We start from the raw sequence: 12,044 nt of genomic DNA, 5'->3' as shown, positions 1-12,044 counted from the left end.
TGCGCTAAAGAATCCACGCACGTCGTGGCTGTCGGCTAGCTGCTGGATCTCCTGTACTTTCTCCACCCACCATCTGTTCTTCAGGTCGCGAGTTTTTTGTTGGACCTCGGCCTTCAGGCGTCTGTAGAGCTGCTTTCTTGCTCTCGAGTTGTGTTGCTGTTTCCAGCTCAGGAATGCCTTGTGCTTGTGGCTTATTAGCTCTTGGATCTCCTGGTCATTCTCGTCGAAACCAATCTTAGTGTTTCCTGGTCGAGTGACCGAGCGTTTCTTCACAGGTGCTGATTATGGAGGCCTTGAGTGCAGACCAGGCGCTGTGGACATTCACTTCACACTTCTCTGTATTAAATTCCATCTGCCACTTGTCTGCCCATTCTGCTAGCCTTTCTATGTCCTGTTGCAGTCGATTGGTATCATCCTCACTGTTTGCCACACCCCCAAGTTTGGTGTCATCGGCAAATTTAGAAATTCTACTCTGTACTCCAATATCCAGATCATTTATATATATCAAAAAAAGCAGTGGCCCCAGCACTGACCCTTGGGGAACACCACTGTCTACCATCCTCCAGTCTGAAAAACAGCCATTTACCACAACTCGCTGGTTTCTGTCCTTAAGCCAATTCCTTATCCAAGCTGCCACTGACCCACCTATTCCATGAGCCTCAATTTTGTTAACCAGCCTTCTGTGTGGTACTTTGTCAAACGCCTTCCCAAAATCCATGTAGACAACATCCACTGCATTCCCTTCATCAATCCTCCCTGTTACTTCATCAAAAAATTCAATTAGATTAGTCAAACATGATCTGCCTTTTACAAATCCATGTTGGCTCTCCTTAATTAGCTTAAACCTCTCCAAGTGCCCGTTAATTTTTTTTCTTGATTATTGTTTCTAAAACTTTACCCACCACTGATGTTAAACTGACTGGCCTGTAGTTACTATGGCCCAGAAATTCGGGTCTCCACAGGTGAGTACGCACGGGGTACTCACCCGTGGGCCCGATGGAAGTGCCGGTTTCCTGCATGCACGGGAAACCGGCACTTCCGATCCTCTGAACGAAGGGGTTCAGAGGTCGAACGCGCGCGCATCAAACTTCGGTTGTTTTTTTTACAGGTTTTCACGCAGTCGCAAGGCCTGCTTTTTACAAGGTAAGTGGTGAATTAATTAAAATTAAAACATTTTTTACACAGGTTTATTATTTTTATAAATACTTTAAAGCAAGGTAAGTTTAATTTTAGCCCCGTTAGAAAATAAAATTATATTTTTCAAAAATTTAAATTATTGTTTAAAATAGTTATTTCATGTAATTTATAGTTTATTTAAAAAATGTGATTTTTAAAAAATTTATTTGAAGATTTAGTGCTATTTTGGGACCGTAGTATTTATAGGTTTTGACAGCTCTTCCTGTCAATCTTATGAATGGAGCATTCCCTGCTCCGATTGGCTCCCCATGGCCCACGTGATCCCAGGGGACGCATTGAACTAACTGCGCCCCTGGGATACGCAAGCACTGCGCGTCGGCAGCTGGAGCAGGCCCAGGATCGGAATCCCACGCGGGCCCACAGCTCAGCTGCCAGCGCGCTAGGTAAGTGCAGGTCGGGGGCTTGCACCCGCGGGAAGCCCCCGACCTGAATTTCTGGGCCAATGATTTTCCTTACACCCTTTCTTGAACAATGGTGTCATATTTGCCACTTTCCAATCCTCAGGCACCTCCCCGGCATCCAGGGAAGATTGGCAAGCCCTTCACGCTATCTCCTCCCCCAGCTCCCTTCGCAATCTGGGATGCAAGCCATCTGGACCAGGCGACCTGTCCACTCTAAGCATAGCCAGCCTTTCTGGAGAGAACACACACTAAAATCAAACTGCGGCAGTTTGAGAATTTTATTTCAGTTTAAAAAATCTGGAAATAAAAAGCTGGGATCAGTAAAAGTGACCATGAAGCTGTCGGATTGTTGTAAAAACCCACCTGGTCCACTAATGTCCTCTAGGGAAGGAAACTTGCCGTCCTTACCCGGTCTGGCCTATATGTGACTCCAGTCCAACACCCACGTGGTTGACTCTTAACTACTCTCTGGTGAGCCACCAAGTCATTCAGTTACCACCACCCTCTCAGGCAATCAGCATGGGTACTAAATACCAGCCTTGCCCACATCCCAAACATGAATTGAAACCATAATTCATTGCCGACTGGAGTCGATTCTATCCCGACTGGACATTTCATTATCTGCTTCTGTGGCTGACCCTCTAAATAGGAAGTGGTCGGCACTGCTTATGGGCTCAGTCCAATACTGCGTGCCTTCCAAACTCCAACAACCTGTATCCAGTCCGTGCTCCCTGGGCCATGTTGTTTGTGTTCCGGGGCTTTATCTAATACTTCCTGAACAGAGAAACAGAGCGAACTTTCTCACCTGCTCTGGGAGAATTGATCAAAATCGTCCTGGAGTTGATATTTGTTCAGAATCTCTCCAATCAGGTATCCAGTGGAAAAATCCTTTGCAAATGTGCTGGGCTCTTAATACAAGGAAACAACAATCAGTCCCTCTGTCTATCCCGGGGTCTCAGTCCCTCTCTCTATCCCGGGGTCTCAGTCCCTCTCTCTATCCCGGGGTCTCAGTCCCTCTCTCTTTCCCGGGGTCTCGGTCCCTCTCTCTATCCCGGGGGTCTCAGTCCCTCTCTCTATCCCGGGGTCTCAGTCCCTCTCTCTATCCCGGGGTCTCAGTCCCTCTCTCTATCCCGGGGTCTCAGTCCCTCTCTCTATCCCGGGGTCTCAGTCCCTCTCTCTATCCCGGGGTCTCGGTCCCTCTCTCTATCCCGGGGTCTCGGTCTCTGTCTCTATCCCGGGGTCTCGGTCCCTCTCTCTATCCCGGGGTCTCAGTCCCTCTCTCTATCCCGGGGTCTCAGTCCCTCTCTCTATCCCGGGGGTCTCAGTCTCTCTCTCTATCCCGGGGTCTCAGTCCCTCTCTCTATCCCGGGGTCTCAGTCCCTCTCTCTATCCCGGGGTCTCGGTCCCTCTCTCTATCCCGGGGTCTCGGTCCCTCTCTCTATCCCGGGGTCTCGGTCCCTCTCTCTATCCCGGGGTCTCAGTCCCTCTCTCTATCCCGGGGTCTCAGTCCCTCTCTCTATCCCGGGGTCTCAGTCCCTCTCTCTATCCCGGGGTCTCAGTCCCTCTCTCTATCCCGGGGTCTCAGTCCCTCTCTCTATCCCGGGGTCTCAGTCTCTCTCTCTATCCCGGGGTCTCAGTCCCTCTCTCTATCCCGGGGTCTCAGTCCCTCTCTCTATCCCGGGGGTCTCAGTCTCTCTCTCTATCCCGGGGTCTCAGTCCCTCTCTCTATCCCGGGGTCTCAGTCCCTCTCTCTATCCCGGGGTCTCAGTCCCTCTCTCTATCCGGGGTCTCAGTCCCTCTCTCCATCCCGGGGTCTCAGTCCCTCTCTCTATCCCGGGGTCTCAGTCCCTCTCTCTATCCCGGGGTCTCAGTCTCTCTCTCTATCCCGGGGTCTCAGTCCCTCTCTCTATCCCGGGGTCTCAGTCCCTCTCTCTATCCCGGGGTCTCAGTCCCTCTCTCTATCCCGGGGTCTCAGTCCCTCTCTCTATCCCGGGGTCTCAGTCCCTCTCTCTATCCCGGGGTCTCAGTCCCTCTCTCTATCCCGGGGTCTCAGTCCCTCTCTCTATCCCGGGGTCTCAGTCCCTCTCTCTATCCCGGGGTCTCAGTCCCTCTCTCTATCCCGGGGTCTCAGTCCCTCTCTCTATCCCGGGGTCTCAGTCCCTCTCTCTATCCCGGGGTCTCAGTCCCTCTCTCTATCCCGGGGTCTCAGTCCCTCTCTCTCTCCCGGGGTCTCAGTCCCTCTCTCTATCCCGGGGGTCTCAGTCCCTCTCTCTATCCCAGGGTCTCAGTCCCTCTCTCTATCCCGGGGTCTCAGTCCCTCTCTCTATCCCGGGGTCTCAGTCCCTCTCTCTATCCCGGGGTCTCAGTCCCTCTCTCTATCCCGGGGTCTCAGTCCCTCTCTCTATCCCGGGGTCTCAGTCCCTCTCTCTATCCCGGGGTCTCAGTCCCTCTCTCTATCCCGGGGTCTCAGTCCCTCTCTCTATCCCGGGGTCTCAGTCCCTCTCTCTATCCCGGGGTCTCAGTCCCTCTCTCTATCCCGGGGTCTCAGTCCCTCTCTCTATCCCAGGTCTCAGTCCCTCTCTCTATCCCGGGGTCTCAGTCCCTCTCTCTATCCTGGGGTCTCAGTCCCTCTCTCTATCCCGGGGTCTCAGTCCCTCTCTCTATCCTGGGGTCTCAGTCCCTCTCTCTATCCGGGGTCTCGTTCTCAGTCCCTCTCTCTATCCCGGGGTCTCAGTCCCTCTCTCTATCCCGGGGTCTCAGTCCCTCTCTCTATCCCGGGGTCTCAGTCCCTCTCTCTATCCCGGGGTCTCAGTCCCTCTCTCTATCCCGGGGTCTCAGTCCCTCTCTCTATCCCGGGGTCTCAGTCCCTCTCTCTATCCCGGGGTCTCAGTCCCTCTCTCTATCCCGGGGTCTCAGTCCCTCTCTCTATCCCTGGTCTCAGTCTCTCTCTCTATCCGGGGTCTCAGTCCCTCTCTCTATCCCGGGGTCTCAGTCCCTCTCTCTATCCCGGGGTCTCAGTCCCTCTCTCTATCCCGGGATCTCAGTCCCTCTCTCTATCCGGGGTCTCGTTCTCAGTCCCTCTCTCTATCCGGGGTCTCGTTCTCAGTCCCTCTCTCTATCCCGGGGTCTCAGTCCCTCTCTCTATCCGGGGGTCTCAGTCCCTCTCTCTATCCCGGGGTCTCAGTCCCTCTCTCTATCCCGGGGGTCTCAGTCCCTCTCTCTATCCCGGGGTCTCAGTCCCTCTCTCTATCCCGGGGTCTCAGTCCCTCTCTCTATCCCGGGGGTCTCAGTCCCTCTCTCTATCCCGGGGTCTCGGTCCCTCTCTCTATCCCGGGGTCTCGGTCCCTCTCTCTATCCGGGGTCTCAGTCCCTCTCTCTATCCCGGGGTCTCAGTCCCTCTCTCTATCCCGGGGTCTCAGTCCCTCTTTCTATCCCGGGGTCTCAGTCCCTCTCTCTATCCCGGGGTCTTCTTCTCAGTCCCTCTCTCTATCCCGGGGTCTCAGTCCCTCTCTCTATCCCGGGGTCTCAGTCCCTCTCTCTATCCCGGGTTCTCAGTCCCTCTCTCTATCCCGGGGTCTCAGTCCCTCTCTCTATCCCGGGGTCTCAGTCCCTCTCTCTATCCCGGGGTCTCAGTCCCTCTCTCTATCCCGGGGTCTCAGTCCCTCTCTCTATCCCGGGGTCTCAGTCCCTCTCTCTATCCCGGGGTCTCAGTCCCTCTCTCTATCCCGGGGTCTCAGTCCCTCTCTCTATCCCGGGGTCTCAGTCTCTCTCTCTATCCCGGGGTCTCAGTCCCTCTCTCTATCCCGGGGTCTCAGTCCCTCTCTCTATCCCGGGGGTCTCAGTCTCTCTCTCTATCCCGGGGTCTCAGTCCCTCTCTCTATCCCGGGGTCTCAGTCCCTCTCTCTATCCCGGGGTCTCAGTCCCTCTCTCTATCCGGGGTCTCAGTCCCTCTCTCCATCCCGGGGTCTCAGTCCCTCTCTCTATCCCGGGGTCTCAGTCCCTCTCTCTATCCCGGGGTCTCAGTCTCTCTCTCTATCCCGGGGTCTCAGTCCCTCTCTCTATCCCGGGGTCTCAGTCCCTCTCTCTATCCCGGGGTCTCAGTCCCTCTCTCTATCCCGGGGTCTCAGTCCCTCTCTCTATCCCGGGGTCTCAGTCCCTCTCTCTATCCCGGGGTCTCAGTCCCTCTCTCTATCCCGGGGTCTCAGTCCCTCTCTCTATCCCGGGGTCTCAGTCCCTCTCTCTATCCCGGGGTCTCAGTCCCTCTCTCTATCCCGGGGTCTCAGTCCCTCTCTCTATCCCGGGGTCTCAGTCCCTCTCTCTATCCCGGGGTCTCAGTCCCTCTCTCTATCCCGGGGTCTCAGTCCCTCTCTCTCTCCCGGGGTCTCAGTCCCTCTCTCTATCCCGGGGGTCTCAGTCCCTCTCTCTATCCCAGGGTCTCAGTCCCTCTCTCTATCCCGGGGTCTCAGTCCCTCTCTCTATCCCGGGGTCTCAGTCCCTCTCTCTATCCCGGGGTCTCAGTCCCTCTCTCTATCCCGGGGTCTCAGTCCCTCTCTCTATCCCGGGGTCTCAGTCCCTCTCTCTATCCCGGGGTCTCAGTCCCTCTCTCTATCCCGGGGTCTCAGTCCCTCTCTCTATCCCGGGGTCTCAGTCCCTCTCTCTATCCCGGGGTCTCAGTCCCTCTCTCTATCCCAGGTCTCAGTCCCTCTCTCTATCCCGGGGTCTCAGTCCCTCTCTCTATCCTGGGGTCTCAGTCCCTCTCTCTATCCCGGGGTCTCAGTCCCTCTCTCTATCCTGGGGTCTCAGTCCCTCTCTCTATCCGGGGTCTCGTTCTCAGTCCCTCTCTCTATCCCGGGGTCTCAGTCCCTCTCTCTATCCCGGGGTCTCAGTCCCTCTCTCTATCCCGGGGTCTCAGTCCCTCTCTCTATCCCGGGGTCTCAGTCCCTCTCTCTATCCCAGGGTCTCAGTCCCTCTCTCTATCCCGGGATCTCAGTCCCTCTCTCTATCCCGGGGTCTCAGTCCCTCTCTCTATCCCGGGGTCTCAGTCCCTCTCTCTATCCCGGGGTCTCAGTCCCTCTCTCTATCCCGGGGTCTCAGTCCCTCTCTCTATCCCGGGGTCTCAGTCCCTCTCTCTATCCCGGGGTCTCAGTCCCTCTCTCTATCCCTGGTCTCAGTCTCTCTCTCTATCCGGGGTCTCAGTCCCTCTCTCTATCCCGGGGTCTCAGTCCCTCTCTCTATCCCGGGGTCTCAGTCCCTCTCTCTATCCCGGGGTCTCAGTCCCTCTCTCTATCCCGGGGTCTCAGTCCCTCTCTCTATCCCGGGGTCTCAGTCCCTCTCTCTATCCCGGGGTCTCAGTCCCTCTCTCTATCCCAGGGTCTCAGTCCCTCTCTCTATCCCGGGGTCTCAGTCCCTCTCTCTATCCCGGGGTCTCAGTCCCTCTCTCTATCCCGGGGTCTCAGTCCCTCTCTCTATCCCGGGGTCTCAGTCCCTCTCTCTATCCCGGGGTCTCAGTCCCTCTCTCTATCCCGGGGTCTCAGTCCCTCTCTCTATCCCGGGGTCTCAGTCCCTCTCTCTATCCCGGGGTCTCAGTCCCTCTCTCTATCCCGGGGTCTCAGTCCCTCTCTCTATCCCGGGGTCTCAGTCCCTCTCTCTATCCCGGGGTCTCAGTCCCTCTCTCTATCCCGGGGTCTCAGTCCCTCTCTCTATCCCGGGGTCTCAGTCCCTCTCTCTATCCGGGGTCTCAGTCCCTCTCTCTATCCCGGGGTCTCAGTCCCTCTCTCTATCCCGGGGTCTCAGTCTCTCTCTCTATCCCGGGGTCTCAGTCCCTCTCTCTATCCCGGGGTCTCAGTCCCTCTCTCTATCCCGGGGTCTCAGCCCCTCTCTCTATCCCGGGGTCTCAGTCCCTCTCTCTATCCCGGGGTCTCAGTCCCTCTCTCTATCCCTGGTCTCAGTCTCTCTCTCTATCCGGGGTCTCAGTCCCTCTCTCTATCCCGGGGTCTCAGTCCCTCTCTCTATCCCGGGGTCTCAGTCCCTCTCTCTATCCCGGGATCTCAGTCCCTCTCTCTATCCGGGGTCTCGTTCTCAGTCCCTCTCTCTATCCGGGGTCTCGTTCTCAGTCCCTCTCTCTATCCCGGGGTCTCAGTCCCTCTCTCTATCCGGGGTCTCAGTCCCTCTCTCTATCCGGGGTCTCAGTCCCTCTCTCTATCCCGGGGTCTCAGTCCCTCTCTCTATCCCGGGGTCTCAGTCCCTCTTTCTATCCCGGGGTCTCAGTCCCTCTCTCTATCCCGGGGTCTTCTTCTCAGTCCCTCTCTCTATCCCGGGGTCTCAGTCCCTCTCTCTATCCGGGGTCTCAGTCCCTCTCTCTATCCAGTGTCTCGTTCTCAGTCACTCACTCTATCCCGAGGTCTCAGTCCCTCTCTCTATCCGGGGTCTCGTTCTCAGTCCCTCTCTCTATCCCGGGGTCTCAGTCCCTCTCTCTATCCCGGGCTCTCGTTCTCAGTCCGTCTCTATCCCGGGGTCTCAGTCCCTCTCTCTATCCGGGGTCTCAGTCCCTCTCTCTATCCGGGGTCTCGTTCTCAGTCCCTCACTCTATCCCGGGGTCTCAGTCCCTCTCTCTATCCCGAGGTCTCGTTCCTCTCTCTATCCCGGGGTCTCAGTCCCTCTCTCTATCCCGGGGTCTCAGTCCCTCTCTCTATCCCGGGGTCTCAGTCCCTCTCTCTATCCCGGGGTCTCAGTCCCTCTCTCTATCCCGAGGTCTCAGTCCCTCTCTCTATCCCGGGGTCTCAGTCCCTCTCTCTATCCCGGGGTCTCAGTCCCTCTCTCTATCCCGGGGTCTCAGTCCCTCTCTCTATCCCGGGGTCTCAGTCCCTCTCTCTATCCCGGGGTCTCAGTCCCTCTCTCTATCCCGGGGTCTCAGCCCCTCTCTCTATCCCGGGGTCTCAGTCCCTCTCTCTATCCCGGGGTCTCAGTCCCTCTCTCTATCCCGGGGTCTCAGTCCCTCTCTCTATCCCGGGGTCTCAGTCCCTCTCTCTATCCCGGGGTCTCAGTCCCTCTCTCTATCCCGGGGTCTCAGTCCCTCTCTCTATCCCGGGGTCTCAGTCCCTCTCTCTATCCCGGGGTCTCAGTCCCTCTCTCTATCCCGGGGTCTCAGTCCCTCTCTCTATCCCGGGGTCTCAGTCCCTCTCTCTATCCCGGGGTCTCAGTCCCTCTCTCTATCCCGGGGTCTCAGTCCCTCTCTCTATCCCGGGGTCTCAGTCCCTCTCTCTATCCCGGGGTCTCAGTCCCTCTCTCTATCCCGGGGTCTCAGTCTCTCTCTCTATCCCGGGGTCTCAGTCCCTCTCTCTATCCCGGGGTCTCAGTCCCTCTCTCTATCCCGGGTCTCAGTCCCTCTCTCTATCCCGGGGTCTCAGTCCCTCTCTCTATCCCGGGGTCTCAGTCCCTCTCTCTATCCCGGGGTCTCAGTCCCTCTCTCTATCCCGGGGTCTCAGTCCCTCTCTCTATCCCGGGGTCTCAGTCTCTCTCTCTATCCCGGGGTCTCAGTCCCTCTCTCTATCCCGGGGTCTCAGTCCCTCTCTCTATCCCGGGGTCTCAGTCCCTCTCTCTATCCCGGGGTCTCAGTCCCTCTCTCTATCCCGGGGTCTCAGTCCCTCTCTCTATCCCGGGGTCTCAGTCCCTCTCTCTATCCCGGGGATCTCAGACCCTCTCTCTATCCCAGGGTCTCAGTCCCTCTCTCTATCCCGGGGTCTCAGTCCCTCTCTCTATCCCGGGGTCTCAGTCCCTCTCTCTATCCCGGGGTCTCAGTCCCTCTCTCTATCCCGGGGTCTCAGTCCCTCTCTCTATCCGGGGTCTCGTTCTCAGTCCCTCTCTCTATCCCGGGGTCTCAGTCCCTCTCTCTATCCCGGGGTCTCAGTCCCTCTCTCTATCCCGGGGTCTCAGTCACTCTCTCTATCCCGGGGTCTCAGTCCCTCTCTCTATCCCGGGGTCTCAGTCCCTCTCTCTATCCCGGGGTCTCAGTCCCTCTCTCTATCCCGGGGTCTCAGTCCCTCTCTCTATCCCGGGGTCTCAGTCCCTCTCTCTCTGCCAGGTCTCAGTCTCTCTCTCTATCCGGGGTCTCAGTCCCTCTCTCTATCCCGGGGTCTCAGTCCCTCTCTCTATCCCGGGGTCTCAGTCCCTCTCTCTATCCCGGTGTCTCAGTCCCTCTCTCTATCCCGGGATCTCAGTCCCTCTCTCTAACCGGGGTCTCGTTCTCAGTCCCTCTCTCTATCCGGGGTCTCGTTCTCAGTCCCTCTCTCTATCCCGGGGTCTCAGTCCCTCTCTCTATCCGGGGTCTCAGTCCCTATCTCTGTCCGGGGTCTCAGCCCCTCTCTCTATCCCGGGGTCTCAGTCCCTCTCTCTATCCCGGGGTCTCAGCCCCTCTCTCTATCCCGGGGTCTCAGTCCCTCTCTCTATCCCGGGGTCTCAGTCCCTCTCTCTATCCCGGGGTCTCAGCCCCTCTCTCTATCCCGGGGTCTCAGTCCCTCTCTCTATCCCGGGGTCTCAGTCCCTCTCTCTATCCCGGGGTCTCAGTCCCTCTCTCTATCCCGGGGTCTTCTTCTCAGTCCCTCTCTCTATCCCAGGGTCTCGTTCTCAGTCCCTCTCTCTATCCCGGGGTCTCAGTCCCTCTCTCTATCCGGGGTCTCAGTCCCTCTCTCTATCCAGTGTCTCATTCTCAGTCCCTCACTCTATCCCGAGGTCTCAGTCCCTCTCTCTATCCGGGGTCTCGTTCTCAGTCCCTCTCTCTATCCCGGGGTCTCAGTCCCTCTCTCTATCCCGGGCTCTCGTTCTCAGTCCGTCTCTATCCCGGGGTCTCAGTCCCTCTCTCTATCCGGGGTCTCAGTCCCTCTCTCTATCCGGGGTCTCGTTCTCAGTCCCTCACTCTATCCCGGGGTCTCAGTCCCTCTCTCTATCCCGAGGTCTCGTTCTCAGTCCCTCTCTCTATCCGGGGTCTGAGTCCCTCTCTCTATCCGGGGTCTCGTTTTCAGTCCCTCTCTCTATCCGGGGTCTCGTACTCAGTCCCTCTCTCTATCGGAGGGACAGTACTGAGTGAGCGTCGCACTGTCGGAGGGGCAGTACTGAGGGAGCGCCGCACTGTCGGGGGAGCAGTACTGAGGGAGCGCCGCACTGTCGGAGGGGCAGTACTGAGGGAGCGCCGCACTGTCGGAGGGGCAGTACTGAGGGAGCGCCGCACTGTCGGAGGGGCAGTACCGAGGGAGCGCCACACTGTCGGAGGGGCAGTACTGAGGGAGTGCCGCACTGTCGGAGGGGCAGTGGAGGGAGCGCAGCACTGTCGGAGGGACAGTACTGAGGGAGCGCCGCACTGTCGGAGGGGCAGTACTGAGGGAGTGCCGCACTGTCGGAGGATCAGTACTGAGGGAGCGCTGCACTGTCGGAGCGGCAGTACTGAGGGAGCGCCACACTGTCAGAGGGTCAGTACGGAGGGAGGGCCGCACTGTCGGAGGGGCAGTACTGAGGGAGTGCCGCACTGTCGGAGGGGCAGTACTGAGGGAGCGCCACACTGTCGGAGGGGCAGTACTGAGGGAGCGCCGCACTGTCGGAGGGGCAGTACTGAGGGAGCGCCGCACTGTCGGAGGGGCGGTACTGAGGGAGTGCCGCACTGTCGGAGGGGCAGTACTGAGGGAGCACTGCACTGTCGGAGGGGCAGTACTGAGGGAGCGCCGCACTGTCGGAGGGCCAGTACTGAGGGAGCGCCGCACTGTCGGAGGGGCAGTACTGAAGGAGTGTTGTACTGTTGGAGGGGCAGTACTGAGGGAGCGCCGCACTGTCGGAGGGGCGGTACTGAGGGAGCGCTGCACTGTCGGAGGGGCGGTACTGAGGGAGCACTGCACTCTCTCAGGGGCAGTACTGAGGGAGGGCCGCACTGTCGGAAGGGCAGTACTGAGGGAGCGCTGCACTGTCGGAGGGGCAGTACTCACTCCCCTCCACTCCCCCACTCACTCCCTCACTCACTCCCTCCCTCGCTCACCCACTCCCTCCCTCCATCACCCACTCAATCCCTCACTCATTCCCTCACTCACCCACCCTTTCCCTGATTCCCTCACCCACTCTCCGGGACAGTCCCAGCTCCTCATTGAGCCAGTGACACAGGATCTCCGTCATTGCTCCGCTCCCGGGCTCCGCTCCTGGCCTGGGCCTCGCCGCCTGCCGTTCCCCTGGAGACCATCTCCAGGGAAACTGGCCCCGCCCCTCCCGCAACTGCGACCCCCCAGCCCCGCCCCGCCTCCGTCACCGGCCCCGCCCCCAGCCCCGCCCCGCCTCCATCACCGGCCCCGCCCCCAACCCCAACCCCGCTCCGTCACCGGCCCCGCCCCCAGCCCCGCCTCCGTCACCGGCCCCGCCCCGCTGTGCCCAGCGCTGGGGGGACAACAACAACAACAACAGGTTGTATTTATG

General features: G+C 58.4%; 1 protein-coding gene across 1 annotated transcript in view; it reads right to left on the bottom strand.

The window, feature by feature from the left end:
* Positions 1-11,817, bottom strand: part of LOC147123896 (sperm flagella and cilia-associated protein 2-like) — a 536,137-nt gene extending 524,320 nt beyond the window's left edge. Inside the window, exons 1-2 of the mRNA XM_086002564.1 lie at positions 11,693-11,817; positions 2,404-2,506 (exon numbers count right to left, since the gene is read on the bottom strand). Of these exons, the coding sequence (XP_085858690.1) occupies positions 2,404-2,506; positions 11,693-11,750 (161 nt within the window). The 5' untranslated portion in view covers positions 11,751-11,817. The remainder of the gene's footprint in view (positions 1-2,403; positions 2,507-11,692) is intronic.
* Between the last annotated feature and the right edge of the window lie 227 nt (positions 11,818-12,044).

This window comes from Somniosus microcephalus, chromosome 1, assembly GCF_052327205.1.
Source record: "Somniosus microcephalus isolate GS21.2 chromosome 1, FLI_Smic_1.0, whole genome shotgun sequence".
Classification (NCBI taxonomy): Eukaryota; Metazoa; Chordata; class Chondrichthyes; order Squaliformes; family Somniosidae; genus Somniosus; species Somniosus microcephalus.
The sequence above is the reverse complement of the archived record's forward strand: the minus strand, read 5'-3'. Positions and strand labels throughout refer to the sequence as shown.